At 42.3% G+C, this 19,080-nt stretch overlaps 1 protein-coding gene across 1 annotated transcript in view; it reads right to left on the bottom strand.

The window, feature by feature from the left end:
- T265_00716 (hypothetical protein) overlaps window positions 1-19,080 on the bottom strand; it is a gene marked incomplete at both ends in the record, with an annotated part of 218,612 nt that overhangs the window by 45,984 nt on the left and 153,548 nt on the right. Inside the window, one exon of the mRNA XM_009164565.1 lies at window positions 10,375-10,455. Within this exon, the coding sequence (XP_009162829.1) occupies window positions 10,375-10,455 (81 nt within the window). The remainder of the gene's footprint in view (window positions 1-10,374; window positions 10,456-19,080) is intronic.

Below are 19,080 nucleotides of genomic sequence, written 5' to 3'. Positions count from 1 at the left end.
AGGAAAATTCATAATGAGGCTTTGTGAAGACAGTCGTCGGACAGTTCAAGTCAACCCACAGAACATCTGAAGTACAAACTGAGGTGTCTTTGTCAAATGTTGAACTCATGCGTGTCAATGTGCTGTGTTTTTATTTGCCAAAGAGCCAATATTGCATGAGAATGTTTCTCTTTAACAAAGAGTGCTTTTGATCCCTTTTGGATGACCCTTACTCACACATGCATATAAGTTCGTGGTAAAAGAAACAACAACCTCAGTTGTAGTATTTGACCGTATTTGGGTAACCTAAAGTTAAAACTTATAGGATATGTCCTCTAGATGAGACATTAAACATCCAAAATAAGGATTCGCAAGTAAATAATTATATGAAATTACTTTTTGGCAACGTTTCCAATAGTTTATTTGACTTGAACTATCTCTGCCAGCTTGTCAACCTTTTGTTATAGCCATTAAATTGAATAAGTTATTTTTTTTACATCCTCATGAGCTCGGAGTCCTCAGAGTTATATCGGAAAGATTAGTTGTGAGGTAAATGACTAAAGTCCATTCTTCTCATTATTTTGATGTACATTTAAGTGACTGACTGAGGCTAGTGCTGCCGAGTGAAAAAGCTTCCTTCGTATGTTTTTCAGAACAGGAACAAAAAATGACGGCTAAAATCCCACTTGAACCTTTATGCTGTTGAGATGCATCTGCTGTCAGAATACATTGGACAAATTCACAAAGTTGAGCAACGAATAAGTCAACACGTGATACGTTGGCCATGGAAGCAACATGAATATGTGATGTGAACAGATAAGGCAATTTTTACTAGGGACTGACCTGTCAGTGACGCTAATCCATGTTGACAGACCGTGGAGCCCTGTACAGTTGTTCCATCGTTGTCCGGAATCATCATGAATGCGTACCTCAAGAAACTTATAAGGTTCCGAACCCACGACACGAAGCCATTAGGTCACGGGCGGGTGATTAGTAATGCGATTAGCTTTCACTAAGGACAATGCTGTTCATCCAACAATCAAGGAAGTCACATTGGTTGGTCACGTGTCGGCTAACAGCTTGAGGGATCAGAAGGAAGTCTCACTCATCTGTTCTCATCTGAGCCACATACAGACTGGTGATGACGTGGGATTTTTTTTTAAATTTTCAATAGTTCTGTCACTAAAACTGATCTATGTTGTACAGTGCTTCTAGACGTTTCAGCATAGATTGGCTTCGCTTACAGGATGAAATCTTCATCTACTGTACTAAATTGGAGCGTGAAAAATCCGCCTACATACAGTACACGTATGTTGGAGTGATCTGCATTCTGTAGAAACCGCACAAATCTGCATTTCTTTGCATTATTATGTGCTTTGCTTCATTATCCTGCAGAATTATTGATTTAAGTAGTTTATATTTTATGACAAAAGGAAAAGCTTTGTTTTTCCATATGTTTTTTTGCAACCCTGAGCTGAGTGTGTGTGTGTGTGTGTGTCAATCCAGCCATAAGGAGAAAATGGAGGAAGATGTGGAAAAAGGTGTCAGTTATGCATCCCGGCTATTATCATTTAAGAACATAAAACGGACAGGAAATATGCTTCGAAATGACATTGGTTTCGTGGTTTTGCCTTTTTTCTGTGACTTCCGGAACGAGATCCCAAGGTGTCGTGTGTGTGAATTTGGGGGTTTTGGCATTCGCTTATAGTCTGAGAATGATTTGCAAACACAACATGAGCAAAATGTTATACAATGCATTGGTCTAGTAAACGTAAAGAAACAATTGTCCGTATTTGGAATCTAAAATTCTGCTTTGTTCAAAGACTTATTGCAGCTTTGTTGCTGCAGTAATAGTACACAAGCGCCGAGTTATTCTTACGGGCTTTGAATGTCCAAACTATTTTCCCTGGACTTATTTTTGCAAGATAAAAGCAGAAACATTGGAATTGTTTTTTACCAACGAAATGCGCGTCTACAAAATCAACCATCAGATTTGCCGCTCTTTTTTTTGCAAGGTATGTATTCATGCTGTTTTTAGACAGGGTAGAATTGTGACGTCACGCCAATCCACAGAGCACTAAAGATGTGCACCCGAACGGTGGCGAAATTCTATCACTATAACAAAAGGTCCACTGAGTGGAACATCAAAGAAAAGTGCATTTCAGGTTGGAAGCTTTTCACTATCTTGGATGTGTAACAAATACTACAAAAGTATACATCAATTTTTCACATTGAGTTCATCTTTGCTTCAACTTTCCTTTCCTGAAGTCTTTTGAACGTCACTGTGGGCACAAATCAGTCCATCGCCAGTAGTATCAAAAAGTGTTCAAGAATGTTTTCAGTGTGATAGTCGGACTGGAGAACTGCAGTTTTGCATCTTACTCATGCACCCGATGTATTACGGCCAGTCTTTTGTTGACTGAAGGCTTTTCTAGCTAAAGGATTTATGTGTTCCTGAGACTTGGACTTGTGTCCTCGCCATAAAATAAACAGGCTTTGTACTTTCATTAAACTTCAGTGACCGTGTTTGATTTTCGCTAGGTTGGGAGATGAACTCCGCCATAAAATAAACAGGCTTTGTACTTTCATTAAACTTCAGTGACCGTGTTTGATTTTCGCTAGGTTGGGAGATGAACTCCGAATATCTAAATTGTGAGGCAACCGTGTACAAATTGCCCTACCGACATACGCTGGAGTCAGCCTAATTAACACACCTACAAAAGCGACTATATTTGTGCTTTGAATGACGAGCATACTCACTTTGGATTTCAGTGGTGGCATTTTTGCTTATCCGCCCAGCTGTATCCGGCAAATAAGGCCCCAGGATTACAACACCAGGCAACGGTTAATCCGGCCTGAAGGTACGTGAAGGTACGGCTGTTTCCTACTAATGCAGTCGCATCAGTAGTGCATATCTCGAAAAAATTCCAGGGATTACGCACCCACTACACCATTGGGCTAATTGTCTGAACACTTCCTCATTCGGACACGAGCTGCTGGTCAATGTGTGCCCAAACAGCCGTTTGTAGGCACCCGGGATGTTATTGCTAAAAAGTTCAAGCACTGTGCGAGCACAAGGGCTAATTTATAGTAGTCATGATTTTTAAAACGTTCTGTGAAAAAAATAGTTTCATGTGGCAATCAGGCAGACTTTTCTCAGGAGTCTGATGACCGTAATTCAAATCTTCTTTCGCTGTTCGGTTACCGTTTTTTGACGCTTGTCCACACTCAAGCCGAGAACTTATTTGGTATCCTAGCTTGCCTTGCACTAAGACAAACTGCTGAAAAATTCAAAATTCGATAAATCTTCTGAAAATTTTATCACTTGATTTTTTTTCTGTCTGGCAGTCAGATTTCGGACGTCAACGTCTGCGTTCTCCTGTTTTGGCTAGACAGATGATTGCTGAACAGGAAATTGAACAAAGTCCATTCTAGGATGTTTGATCAACGTTGTGGAGTATGAGTACCTAGCAGTTCTCCAAAAGGGTACTTTAAAATGTTCAAATACTTCGCGACTAAGTGTCTACTAGGTGGTGAACGAAAGAATTTAGCTGATGCAGTGTTTTTCAGAATAGTGTTAAATTTTTTGTGTTTCATTACCTAGACGCGAAAGCAAATATCTCGTCTGCACAGAGCTTTTTTCAGAAAGTGTTAAATTTTTTGTGTTTCATTACCTAGACGCGAAAGCAAATATCTCGTCTGCACAGAGCTTTAGATAGGTGAACATTGTGAAGCTTGCTCTTATACTTTCCAAGATATTTTCTGAACAGACAATGTAAAGTGGTCCCACAATTTCCCTGACGACCTTCATCTTCCATCAGATGCGAGGCGGATTTTGAACACCAGGTAGAGATTACCAGTATGCTGCATCAGTATTATACACAGTTTTACTCACACTGATCTCTAATGACAGTAAGTTAGAAGATAATTCGTTCAAAACAAACAGCGAAGAACATAAGGCTACAGTATTACCCGCTTTCTTAGAGCTGTCAGTGGTGGCTAGAATGGTAGTAGCGGTTTGCCCAAACTACACTCCAGGAATCATAGAAAGTAGGTTTCCAGGTTAACAGAAGGGTCACAGTTTGTCGTATTGAGTAGTCATATTGCAGGGGAGCAACAATGTGGTTCTCGACGCGAAGGGTCCTATATGCTCTTCAGCTGTTTCTTAGAAATGAACTCTAATGATTTTATACACAACTGATGAATCTGAATCGGATGTCATCAGGCTGTCATCAGACTGCGACAAATCTTCCCACATCTTATACAGTTAAGAAAACGATTGGATCCGCCTACTTGCCATAGCGACTTTTCTCGATCGTCTAACTGTTCCTAATACATTACGCGATAGATCAAATTAGAACTTAGCAGATGGGTGATCAAATGTGAGTCCGTATGCCACCAACTACGTAGGTGGTCTTTATTATCCCCTCAAACGAAAATGGAAGTTTGAGTTCGGAAAAATGTACAACACTGATAGGATATAAAATGTACCAGATCGGAATTGTTGGTGTATGTTTTCGTCTTTCTTATAGGTATAGGAATAAATGAGATTTCGAAAGCATACTTAATGAAATTTTATCGGTTTAGTAGGTGGGAGACCATCACGACATCGAATTGTATTGCTTCATTTAATAATTAGGCTGATGCGAAGAACAGGTTGATATTAGTGTCTTAGGATAATCGCATACAAAAACCCTCTTTCATCGTTGATTCAGCCACCTTAGTTAGTCAAAGTTGTTAATAATTAATGCGAAGAACAGGTTGATATTAGTGTCTTAGGATAATCGCATACAAAAACCCTCTTTCATCGTTGATTCAGCCACCTTAGTTAGTCAAAGTTGAAGTGATCGGTTTTCGACGCCGTTGGGCATAACCAGCCAGACAGAAATTAGATATTTCTGCAGAAGAAACCGCCGATCAACAGACTCACATGGCACGTCAGTTCAGACAGTTGACCTGTCGACAAAAACAAAGACAACCCGTCATTTGCAGCTGTCATATGCCAGGTATATTTAGCGACTGGATTCATAGCAAGGTATAAGACGTCGTGTAATTAATCTAACATCTTAGTCTGCATCTAGGTTCAATATATTAGATCCACTTAGTGAAATTTCTAAAAGTTATCTCGAGGTACAAATTATGTCCCTCACATAATTCTCAATAAAGACAGCGTTATAGAACAGTGAATTCTAGTTTCAGAACAGCATTATTTTCTGCCATTTCGTTACCGTCTATGTCCATCTATGTCCAAAGGAATAATATTAAAACAATGAGTGGCTTTTGTTCCACAGCAAAAGCCTAAAATACAGCTCTTACGACTAAGGTACCCAACAGGTAGATTTTTCAGAACGCACCAAACCTGTGAATGAATTTTTCACTGTCCGTTGTGGGTTTATTATTTGGTATCATTTTAACTGAGTCCTCAAACGGGTAAGATGTCAAATCCATGTTCCAGACAAAAAATGTCAACCCATAGGCTTCTCAAGCTGCGAAGTCTCCCTGGAAAAAGTTCCCGATAAATGAGAACACTACAGCTCTCTGTAGGGAACAATTGTTAAGCATGGGTCTATTACTTTGTATTTTTTGGTTCGACCGAAGCTCGTATGACAATGAAACATGAATTCATTTTCAGGTTCAAATTTTGTTCTTGAACCCATTCTTGGAATCTCTTCCAAAATGTGTTATGTCATTGGCATTAGAATCATCCTATGAAATTAAACATTTAATTTATCATTTGGTCCTGGTTGGTTTGTGTGACATAGGCAAGCCATGACTTTGCGGCATTTGTGAGGCCTGAGAAACCAGGTCGCGGATCAGACATCCTATTTTTGGGATTCACATTTACAGCAAATCGTTAGGCTAAATTATGTTCAATAAACGAGTGAATAAACTGTAAAATTCCCTTTTTCTTGAAGTGATAAGCGTCTGTCTCACTCAGCACTGTCGGGTATCTTGACACGTGGCTAATTAACAGTTCCAACTCAGTGAAATTTATTTCCGTGAAATCGATCAGTCAGTCATCATTTTATCAGCTACAAAAGATGTATCATGAGTGTGTTAGCTTTAACTGCTGGATTTTTGATCACTGGAGAGTGGGACATACAGCCAAACATTGGAAGCGATGGCTTGTTCGGTTGGTTTGAGAACTAGGTAGCTATGCACTCAATGCGATGGGTTTGATGCATGAGCGCCACTGACTACGCGATCGAGCCATTTCAGCCAGTGACATTGACAATTGGTGAGCTGGCCCCTGGGTCTTCATCCAGGGTAGCGGAAGTAGTTGACCCGAATCATTTTACTGGTTGATGCTTTTATACGTATCGGGTCATAGCTGCTCAACAGCCTGAGGCTGGGGAAAATGAGCTCTGTGAGTCAGAAAGCCTGTCGTAACCAGGGTAACCTATGAAGCGTGAGTAGTTCATATTTCGAGAGGGTGAGAGAGTTCTTTCTTCCCCGGACCTTATGGCATACCTCATCATTATTAAACCGATGTTCCAACCAACACTTCGGTTACACTAATGTTTTTCGTACGTCCTATGCGCGGAAAGGCCACGGTTCTGATCCACAAAGTAGTGTGGATTGCACTGCCACGGATTAAGCTCTGTCCTCGAGGAACAAACTGAAATCCTGTCGCTGTCCCAAGCCTCGGAAGCTGATAAAAGCTGCCTGCGCATTCCCAATTCGGGAAGAAATATCCTCTCCAGCTAATCTACCCGAACTTATACAACTTCTCAAGTAAATGAATTTATCTACCACGTCGACTAACTCGCCTGCATGAGGCTTGGGTTTGATGTAGCAACATTTAGCAGGTGTAAAACGCGTGCCAAACCGCGCGACGGAATTAGTTAGGCTATTTTTCATATTCCTGAGCGAATGTCACGCAGGCATTTCGACGCCTATGGTTTCAAATGCGGGCAGTGAAAGTTAAAACACCATATCAATAACAAATATTTAGAAGGAATACGTGAGAGTGGCCTTTTCTCACACCATTGGACGCGGTGAACTTACGAAGAATCTTGTCGTGTACTTGTATCCGTCCGAAGAATTTGGCATACAGTGCCCTCTCAAGGAATGTAATTTAGGAAATAACCGCCTTTGGTCGCTAGTCACCCGCCAAAGTTTGTCACAAATCACAGGGTCACAAACAGCTTTTGGATCAAGAAAACGGTCAGTGTGGAACGTTTGAAAGACTGGTGCCGTTCATAAACGTGTATCAAGGTGAAGATATGCTCAATACATCTTCGAGCATTCACGAGCATGATTCTCACAAACCTGTCTCTCCAGATGATCGATCAGCCAATGCGAAATAATGCCTGAGAGCAGCTTGGATACCACGGCCACGAGGCTAATGCCAGAATAGCTTAAGCATGATTTTATGCCGTTTTTGAAGACGGAATGACGGTAGAAGAGCTCCACTCAACTGGTATTCTGCTGCCATCTCAAATCTTCCATATCATGAGCATAAGATAGTTCGTCAGGGCGTCACCACCTTTGTTGTGGGGGTGTAGGGTGTCAGGTACCTTGTCCTGTTGCGGCTGGTATATATAATTTTAGGCCTCCACTATTGACTGCGGACTGATTTCGATGTTCTATTCAGACCTCTTGAGTTCCTCTAGAGTTTTCTCTCAATAAGACCGGCACACTACTCAAGACCAGGGTTTCGACGATCAGTGTACAAATGAAGCAGTTACCCCCAATTTTCTTTACGCTGAGCGTTGACACCAAATTTACCAGCTAACTGTGCTTCTTCCAACTTGGGTATTCATATCGACCGCCCGGATTACCGTTTCCGTCCTTCTTTCTGACCAAAGCAGTCATGATAGTTCCTGGTAAAATCTGTCCTCCTTTGTCTCAGGACTGCAGACAATCCTCTGACAATCCACGACATGCCCCAACAACATTTACTATCATTCGGTTTCTGCTCATTGCTAAATTCACTGTGTTCACAGGTGTTTCTACTAAACAGTGTGGACGAAAGCCGTAATACGTTTTCATTATGGAATTAAGGGGGCTTGTTTTTTGCCTGCAGTCTGTCCTTAACTTTTGACTTTAACCTATGGGAACGCTAGCTGTATTTCTGGTGCCGATGTAACTCTTTACTAGTCACCGATCTACACATGATGTTACAAGTGATTTGGGCGGAACTCACTGCCGTAGTCTGTCAGTCACTCTCAACTGTCGATGAATTGGGTTCCTGTCTGGATCGGTTTTAGTTCTATGGATGGGGGCGTACTCGGAAATGTCAGGTAAAAAATAATTCTGCCAAGTGATTGTCATTTAATACAAGGCTATGGGTTCAGGATTTCATGTCGGGAGTCGAATAAGCAACGAAATTTAAGCTTGATACGTCCCTGAACTAACAACTTACGTTTAATCTCTTACTTTATAGTACGTTTGACTGTGGCGACGTTGTTTTGTGTAACTTAATTGTTTTTATGCTTTTTGTGTAATTCACTTTTTCTCACTCAATTTGTGTACAGTGTTTTTCATACGTTCACGGGGCATCCGACGGACAAGAGTCTCTCCGAATCTACCTAATAGAGGGCGAATTTCTGGGTCCGTGTTTAGAATGACTCTGGTTAACATGACCATACGAGTGCACTCATGCATCGTAACACTATGGTGAAAGCAGAGTATCTGTCAGTCACGAAATCAGTGCGGTTCACTGTGGAAAGCTTAGGTTAGGCCACATGGCGGCGGTCACGAGATCGGTGATACAAGCTGCCAACAGTGATCCGGTTCTCCTATCAGAACTAAATTCTCACCAACTGAGTATAGCCATCTTTTGGCCGCGGCCTTCATCAGGAAGCACTTATCCAGCGTCCGCGACTTGGAATTTTGCTGTTGAATAGCGCAAAGTCCTCAGATCGAAAATGCAGGTAGTTTCACACTGGCTTGCATCGTAACTGTGAAGTGCAAAGTCCTCAGACAGGTAGGTAGGTAGGTAGCTTCACACTGGCTTGCATCGTAACTGTGAAGGTGGATTTTATTCTTTCAACCACTGCTTCCGAAAGGCATCGGCCAACACGTGTTTCTGCTTCTAATATCAGATATATCTGTTGACTTTGTTGATCACACCACCTGATAAGCCAAGATGTCTCCGCACTAGCAACAACTCACTTGTGGCTAGTACGTCTTAGAAGTCTGGATTGTTGTAGAGAGCTACAAGTGAACGGTTATTTGGAATGTTCTTCACGTCAGTGAGGAAGGTAAAATATACTCGTCGTCTGGCACTTGCTTATGGGAGACCACGGTCAGCACTCGGCGTTTAGACCCTATTCGGCGCTCATATACGCCTCCGTGATGCCTAAAACTACGATCGTGACTTCAACGATAGGAGTGTTCACGACCTGCGCCAATGAAGCCCCTTCCCCCTAGGGGAGAAAAGATCCAGCCCACCATCCAGTTTTCGACACGATCTCATCTATCCTGGCTTTCAGCCGTGTTTATTTGGACTAGGTGAAGTTACGATATTCTCGCGGCTTTCCCAGTGGCATTTTCTCATTGATAGCACCCTACAACCCCTCACCTTATCACCCAGCGGTTTCATTTTCCCCGTCGTCCTCATCCTCATCATCGTCACCATGAAGGCTCAAGGTAATAGCCGCAAGATGATCATGACCAGGTAGTTGTATTAAACTAGGCTCACGACGGAAAGATCAGAAAGCCGCTCACATTTAGACCAATGCACAAAATGGAGAAACCAAAGCCAGCAATTCCATGGTACAAAGTTGACGGGATGTCCCAAGCGGTTAGAGCGCGAGTTTACTGACCGGAAGGTTCGTGGTTCGAATCCGACCTCCGCCACTCGACTTCCCCTGTCTAGGCTTGGGCAACCTGGCAGTATCCCAGCCCTCGTGCTTCCTTCGGGTGGCGGGGCAGCTAGGCACCGGAAGGGTGCTNGGAGGATATGCACTGCTGATGGGTTCCACAAGAGTTCAGCGCTTTCCCTCTTTAAAGTGGTCCATCAGGACAGGAGCAGCAGTGTTCAAACGACATTGATGTGAATGCAGATTCAGTTATAAACCCTATGCTAAGGTACAGTGGTTCAGCTGATTCCTTTACGCCTAGTAGGGTAACATATTCGATGGAGGATCACCACTGACTAAGTGAGACGACGATATGTGTCAGAGTCACTAAACGATGATTTATCACGCACCGGGATTCTCATCCTGGAAGACGGCAGGTATCAATGCGACCTCGTTGCCAAGTCATGGAGTGACCGATTCTGGGTGATCTTCCTCCGATACGTGGCTGGTGCAGAGGGAACATGGTCCTCTGGTATATGAATTAGATGGCCTAGCCAGCATAAGCTATGAAGCGATCAGCTGATCTGTCGAGGAATAAGTATTTTTCTTTGCCGAAAACCGTCCAGTGCATCTCAGCATGACTTACCCGATGTTCCTACCATAGCCACGCGATGCATCGCAGGCATCGATGGTAAAACGAAGATATGCATATACAGTGGCCACCTCCCTGACGCATAAAGTAAGAGAGATGCCGGTACGGATGCAGTGTACATCCTAACCTTGACAAAAAACTGATGCCATGTCGGTGCCACAAATATCGGAGGTTGGCAGACGTCACCCTCGCCTTCTCGGCCTAATAAATGATTTGGCCGTTCGCCAGTCTACAAGGGCCTACGGGACTGCTCATATATATACATATATATATATATATATATATATAACAATGGACAAATCATTCACGGCCAACGACAGGAGCTGCGGTCGTTGGTCGTGAATGGTTTGTCCATCTATATGCGCTCAAACACCTGAACAATTCACAGCCAGTTTTTCGGAAAACGATGGGTTACACGTGCGACTTACGTACTTTTCACTTGTCTTATGGTTGTTATTGAAATTTTCGACTGAATATTCACATCTTGCAGATCAAAACATTCGGTCGATTTTGGTGAGGTAATTATCCGCTCTCCATTACCACAACCAGACTTTAAATCCAGTGGCGATCGAGTAGAAAGTCTTTTTGCTACACGCGCTAACTCAGAAGAGCAGAGAAAGCCATTGTTTTAGTTTTCTCATGCGCGTTTTGTAATATATGCTAATTGTTAGCTACCGTGCTTACAACCAACCTCTTTGTTGGATCCGATTTAATCCATTCAGAATGTGGGCTCGGAAATTAGCGGCCGAAGTGGGAAAACTAGTCAGTTGTATAACTTCCGGAGAATGTCGTTACGAAACCCCAGTTTTGGTGAGAGATTAACTCCAGTTGTGAAGTTACTAGGGACGTAATCACATACGTAAGATGCACACCCGAGTTTGGCGAACCTCCTACGTTCTGAGCGCGTTTCACCAAGTCATTTTTATTCAAAAAATTTCAAAGCTCACAAGAAGTCCATAGATTTAATCGAGTGTATTCTAGACCTCTATACCAAGGTAAACAGCTGAAACAGTTGGTGTTGTTATTAGGTTTTGGCCTACAATAAGGGACCTGACTTGAGAAACCAGAGTCAAAAGCGCCAATTCTTTCAGTTGAGTCTAGTTGGGAACCAAATTTATCAACACAGTAATGATCCTGAGTAGATGTACGAAAATTGGACAAGTAGTTTATATGAACCAGTGTTTCTTTATGCACTAGTTCATTGCTAATGTTTCCGCACGTTCTCATTGCGATAATAGCTCGCAAAGTTTACGGTACTGTGGAAAAACGTATATCCATTGTGATCATTCCAAAGAGAGCAGGCGCTTGTTGATTCATACTGAAAATACTGGTGAACGCCATGCATAAGGGGACAGATGACTGGCGTTCGGAACTTATCAATGTGACCAGTCACAGATTGGTCATGATGTCATGAATATCATGAGTCCTACCGTTTGTGAGTACGTATAACGGTGTGAATACTTACCACCTGAACTTAGGGGTGAGTTGTCCTATCATTTGTAATCTTTCGTTCTTGCGGTTTCATTGTATGGCGAACTAGTATGTGCTAAATGACCGATAATTCAAAGCGATCGCGTCGCTCAAGCGCGAATAAATCGTCTAATCAGACATGGCAATTGTTGTTGTTGTGGCAGCAATTGTATCATGCTCGCCTCATATGTCAGGTATCCGGAGTGGCACGGAAAAAGAAATACACCGCCTATGCGTTCTAATAAGAGCGGAACTCGGGTTCAATGTTTCCCCCTTCGTGTGAACAACCAGGATAAGATGAGGATTGTTCCAAAGCGAATTCTGCCCTGCGTCAAGGGAATAGCAGCTGATTCAGTGCAGCGCCTCTGTTCATATACGCCAAGATTTCGCAGTTATCGAAAATGACTTAATGCTGGTCGTTGGTTTGTTCACTGAGCTGGGCAATTTGATTGCAAACGTTTCATCACCAATCAAGGTGACATCATGAATGCGTTTTTAGCGTGCGTTGTTAGGGCGCGTTGTAGAGCGTAGTGCTGGGTTGGTGGTTGCGCGTTGAGTAGTGTTGTGTATGTTAATATACATGCTGCCAGGCATGGTTGCCCGTCGATCACGACTGGATTTTCGGTCGATCGGTTCCATTGGTTTTTCTGTTATCCTATGTCCTGACTGATCGATGACCACGCGAAATGTGAGCCTGGCCTCCCCTTTTCTCGTGTTCTGTTCGATGCTGAAGTGACCTCTGTCGTTGACCGCTCTGGGTTCCAAATTGTGACCTTTGTTGATACGCTCCCTGAAAACGCTCGCTAACAACGCACTGATGATATCACCTCGATTGGCGATTAAACGTTTGAATCAAACTGCCCAGCTCACACCAAAGACCATCTATGTTATTTGAGCTACCAAAATTGTCTTCTATGACTTCATGGTACTCGGCTAATGCTAGCGCTGCATGGACCAACTGAGTCACGCTCCGGTTTGTTCAACTAGCTTGCCTCTCCTGGGGTGGCCCGACTTCTAACTTTCAGTTGTGTGGCGGTGTGCCTAATGCACAGTCGTCAAAATGATTCTCCTACACACTGTGCGCACTCATTCGGCTGAAGCGGGTAGCTCAGGCAAACCAGTTGTTTCGGCGGAACGTTGTCCATTTTGAAGAGAGTGTGGATGTTGAAAGTGAAGACTACACAAAAAATAGTTTCAAGTGACTGAATTCGGTACGGAATCCGCACCCCAGAAACTAGTTTAACTCTCGGTTGGGTGGCTGAAGCATGTGTCCGGCGAAATCTATCGGATATGTATTGCTTCTCAACGTCCGTTTCACATGGATAACCTCGTTTTAGGACAAAGCTATGTTGTTACAACGCGGGTATGTGAATTATTGCTTCCTTGTTATTCGAAGGGTGATCAGATTTAAAGTTTAAGTAGTGATCTGATTGCATAAGTTTTTCGTGACATGTGGTTGAAATTGGATATGGTTCTAGTCAAGCAAAACAATCGTCCTGTTGTGTCTCATGTCCCACAATGAAACGAATGCAGTTAACAGTCCTTGAGATATGGTTTACTTAACACCTTTATCACAGCAAATGTGACACCGTGTATCTCAGCTAAACTCTCGGAGGATTGTCAGTTTGCTCAATGCTTGAGATTCGATTTGTGCGAAGAATAGGTTGTCTACGGCAGGAAAAACAGATTAACGGCCTTCTGGTCAAGCTGGCCATCGCTCGCTATTCGCATGACGTTCTCACGTGCTAACAGCTTGTTGATTTAGCTGTCGTTTAATCCGGCCAACTTCACGACACACGGGTGACGCATGCACCACAGAAAACGCGTGGCACGACAACTCACTCAGAGGAGAAGCATGCACACAGCGGGCACTGGAGGCAAGACACGTGGCATTCAGATCAGAGCAACCCTTGCACACATAAATGCGTTCTGACCAGTCTTTGGTTGCAGAAATTCAGACTTCAGTTTGCGGCCTAATTGCACTGGCACACCGAAAATGCTTTTAAACGGAACCATGGAACAACAACACTCGTTGTAGTGTTCTGTGGGATTCAATCTGCAATGGGTGCTTCCTGAGAGCAAACTTCCAACTCCCAACGAATACACCTGCGGTTTTCACAGCAGCAGATACTTCTCGCTACAAAGTTGCGCACAAAATTCCTGCATGTGCACCTAGCCTTTGACGTCGGACATAACTAACGGGCTTGCTAACTGTTTTTCATCCGTGTTATAGTAATCTGCTCGATGGAGAGACAGCCTGAACACATCAAACGAAGCGGGTCCACTCGAATGGGTAGGGAGGAATATCGAAGCCTACAGGAAACCAGTCAGAACTGATTATATCTAAGAACAGCAATTTCGAGAGATTAATACAACCGTGAAGCCGTTGACAATAAGCTAAGCTCAAAGTGGACGCCTGAGCCATCGTAAGTCAAACGGTCGCGTTTAGTGTGCCACGCAAACTTTTAATGTTTCTTCCCAAAGTTGTGCTATGGGGGTCACTTTTTGGATACTATCGATGGTCCTGAACATAGGAGGAATTTCTCATCATGGACCCTAAAAGCAGAGTCTCAGCTTCTTCAAAGAATCAACTTATCTCGCTGTTTGCATTGGTAGCAATAACTGCGTTTAATTTCTTAATAGAGACTCCTAGTCAGAGAGTATTTGGTGGGCTTCGGGTGTGGTTTAGTTCAGCGGCCCAATTTAGCTAATTAATAAATGAAGGATTCTTAGGAATCGTCACAGTACAACTACTGTTTTAACGTCGTTAGATAAAGCTAACGCAGAATCACATACATCTTGCACGTAGACCTGCACTAGATTATTAGAATAAATTGGTGAATTCGTGGCAACCCTGGCCTCATCCAGGATTCGCTTTCTCTGTGTTGGTTATTTTCTTCTATTATTATTTTGTACAGCGTGGCTTCGCGTTTTTGTTATTTCGGTTTTGTGCCCATACCACCTTTCTTGTTTTCGATCTGAACGTAAACGGCTATCTGAACTTGTCATCGAACGTGTTGCTAAAATCAGTGCGTGGTTTTAATCTATTATAACTCCGTTTCTGTGAGTCGGTATGGACTTTGGATCCCTTAAGAATTATTAGTTCATAAACCAGTTTGTATCGTAGTCCATAGGTTTGAGGCTTGTACAGTTTTACTATTTCATTACAGTATTACTGTATTACAGTATTACAGTATTTCATTATTGTATTCATAGTAACATATTTGTCTACAAACCTCCATTTGAACGATTTGAATTTTGGGTTATGCGCGTAACTCAGCGTGGCCCAACCGGTTGCTGGAAACAATCTATACTGGGCCCATTTCGTTTTCTATTCATATCAACCACTTTGGATTTAAGAGTTTTCGGATAAATTCTTTTATATGGTGTTTCTCATTTCTCATTTGGTTTGTTTCACCTGGGAACAAACATTCATACGAGACCAAAGTTTTGAGTGTTTCTTCAGAATCACTTATTCTAGGTACGATGTAAATTAGCTCAGCATGGCAAAGGCGTATTCAGCCAAGCCCAAATGGTCATATTCTGACAGCATTACAACCCTTACGTTGTGACCAAGTTTTCAATCACTCAGATGCACTGTACAGAATCATGTTGGTAGGTTGCTGAAAATTCGTCGACAACCCACGACCAGTCTTGCCCTTCTTGGGGCTCATCAGGCAGACGCAGTCCCCGAGTTTTCATCAACTTTATGTTCTAATTGAACCCAAATTTGACTGTTTTCGGGAAATACATTCATTTGCAAATCAATCTGGTTTTCACGAGAGACTCAGCTGAATCTCTCGTTTGTGATGTTCTACAACTGGATGTGCTACAGACAGGCCGCCTCATGTTTCAGATGGTACGATGTTCGAGATATCGCAGTATATTTTCATGGGGGAAACTACTCATATAAACGAGAGATTCAGTTGAGTCTTTCATGAAAACCAAATTGATTTGCAAATGAGTGTATTTCTCGAAGACGAAGCGCTCTGTTTTATAACTCAAGTAGAACATAAGGTTGACCAAAATTCGATGACTGCACCTACCTGATGATGAAGGGTGGAACCGGTCGTGGGCTGTCGAAGTGTCTTCAGCAACCTTGTAAGTAGTTTCCTTAATGAAAGCACTCTGTTGTTAGTTCATTCTCTGACGAACCCTGGGCTTTTATCAGTATTTCTGCTGTGTATACCCGAGAAAAAGTAACCAAAAGCTAAATGTGTGGAAAATAAACAACCACCGAACAAGATCGAATAAACTTGAGAACGTTTGGCTATTCATCTATTTTCGGCCCGCTTCCGCGTGTTTACAAATGACCATATCTTACACTTTGCCTCAACACAATTAAAATCGTTCTTTTCATAAGCGCTTGGTAAACAAGGGCTTGGTAGAAAAACCTACCGATTATTTACCAAGCCCTTCTGAACCGAGGACTTCTCAATAGGTTCCAAACTTTCCCAATTGAATAAATAAGTTCTTGTATCACAAAACAGTTGGATTATTTCTTGATTCTTCAAGTTGGACTTCCAGGTTCTTCCCACTTTCAAAGGGAGTAGTGTTTGATATTTTTGCAGTTAGGCCTTTAACATGTGCTCCATAGAATTCCGATGATCATGACGGCCCAACTACACATAGATGAATTCGTTTGTCCCTGGAAGTCATTTGGGAACGTAAGTTGAGACGAACAACGACAAACCACTGAATCCTCTAATGACTTACAACAAAAACACTAATGTGTTTTATCGTGATGTTGCAATTTTCAACTTTGATGTTGGCTAAACTGTTCTACATTACCCAACAGCTGAAAAGCCCTGCAACAAAAGGTGAACAGCAATCGTAAGACAAATAGTTTTTTTTCAGACGAAAAACTCGCTAAAAGGGATTACCCCTGATTACCCCGGAAGAGTATTTCAAATAAAATTCTTTTTTATGGAAGACCGTTCCTTTTGATCATTTGAGTCAGTTCTTCCACACAGATACAACTGTATCCAAAATTTTGTATCAAATTCGTTCCGCTTTTCGGTTTCACTCCACTGGGGTAAGCGGATACGATCAGTTTGACAGTGGTCATTACTTACCGGTTTCTTTTTATCTCACCCCATTAGCATCGGGATACTGGAATGTGAGGTTTGTCCCCATGTCCGAAATTGAAAGAAGACGGTTGACTCAGGTTCACCATCTACCAATTCTACTGGGCAGTTTTTCTTTGAAAATTCCTTATCAGGATAATAAGACCCGGCTGATTTCACAACTCAAGAAAATTGGAAAATATCTTAACCACTTTCATCATATGAACCTTAACAATCGGTGTAATCATTAAAAAGCAATGATGAAGTACCCCAGAGTTCACATAATTTTATGAGACAAATTTTTTTTCGGAAACTCAGATGGACGTATACTTTACAAATTCATACGTACTAGTCTGCGGTCATACCAGAGGTGAAAAGAAAACTGTTAACTGGTATTTAATCCATTTTTGTTTCATTTGTTAATGTATCAGGTTCATTTGATGAGGTAAAGTAAAACATTTAAGCGTAGAACTTTACTATATTAATTCATTTTATACTTACTCACCTGCTTCCAACAGACAAGAACGCCACGGAGACTGACTGAACACTACTCAAGAAAATTAGTCTAATGGGCGAAATCCTGAATGGATGGGAAGATACACTCAGAAGACAAATAAGAACAGGCTAACGGTCATGATCGAATCACCATACGCGGTTAAATAAATCCAGGCAGGTCCAAGGCAATCGAGAGTTTCAGCAAAATCCTTTATACTGGAGTTGTGTCCACAAATTTTTCTGGTTGTTAGTCTCGAATATATGCCTTGAAGTCGCTTGGATGAACCGTCTGAATCACTCTACAGACCAACATTTTGCTGTGTCCCGATTTATGTTTTTCATGTCAGTCGCATGGTCGGTTGGCCTTTCAGCCTTTACAAAGGCGAATTGGTAGGCGTACTGTGAAATGGCTGAAAAACATTGCCGCTCTCTTGACTGATACTATTAGCCGTGAAACGATTGAATGGAAAACGCGAGCCGCAGTTGCGTCAATGTATGGCGTATAGTTGGTGAAATCGGCTTTTTCAGTGCTCGCATCCCTTTGTCTCCTTAAGAGGTTGTTTGAAGCTAAGCAATTTTTTGGTACTGAGTAGACCTTTTAGGTGTGCGTTTGTGTTTGTTGCAAAGAACAAGTGTCATGAGCACGAAACACCTAAATGACATGGGAAAGGCATGTGTGAAGTCACATTTTATCATCCTCTTGATGGGGACTTTATACTCTGAGGTGATATTGTCACGTTTGTCACACCGATCGCCAAATATTGCACGAATTTGGCTACGCTAGGCTGTTGTCTTTTCCAGGGATGTGTCAAAAGGCCCGCCGATTTTGTTTTCTTAAACTTTTATGTTATATTAGCAACATGGTCTTCAACAACTGTAGCGTTCTTAGTACAGGAAAGCACAAAGGGGTTTCAGCTTTTCCGGTGACTGTTTTATGGTTTATCAACGTGTGTCAAAAGAAAAAAAGATGACATGTATCATGGGGCACCCTTAAAAATCGGGAGTAGTTCCGTCACAGTACCACAGGATAAAGCTTCCATCTGTCCAGTTTGGTCAGATTATTACTTTCCCAACAGCTGTCTGGTATGTTCATTATTCACCAAAGCTTTTTCTATCAGGAATGAAACCAGCCTTCCGCTTTTTGCCAGTTTCCTCAACCACTGGTTAACACATTTCGACATGTGCAACTACGAATACCGTCTGGTTGTTTACTGTCCTGTATTCTTCTGTTTCCTGTGGTTACTCGAACAAACTTTCGCAAACTAGTCGGAGCAACTCCCTGGATTGCAACTAACGATGACGAAAACCTTTAGTTGATTCAGAAATGAAAGTAAAGTCTAAGAACTCTGTTGTCATTATCCTGTTCAGATACGACTGTCCATAAAACAACAGTATATTGCTGCATTACGACAGCCCACATCCAAGATCGTCCTTATGCGCAAGCCAGACAAAACAGAGTGGCTTTAGTTTTGAACAGCGGTGGAAGAGCCACTTAACATGGCAGAACTATGCGCATTTGAAACTTGATCTGAGAGCGACTAAAAGGCTACCAAAACATTCATGTAAGGGTACCTACATCGAAAGTACCGCAAGCGGAATTGGTAGGTGACTCAACATCACGGAAAATAATCGTCCTCTAATTTGATTACAAAACCACATCGCACAGCAA

This window comes from Opisthorchis viverrini (genome assembly GCF_000715545.1).
Source record: "Opisthorchis viverrini unplaced genomic scaffold opera_v5_7, whole genome shotgun sequence".
Lineage (NCBI taxonomy): Eukaryota > Metazoa > Platyhelminthes > Trematoda > Opisthorchiida > Opisthorchiidae > Opisthorchis > Opisthorchis viverrini.
This window is presented reverse-complemented; position numbering and strand designations above follow the sequence as displayed.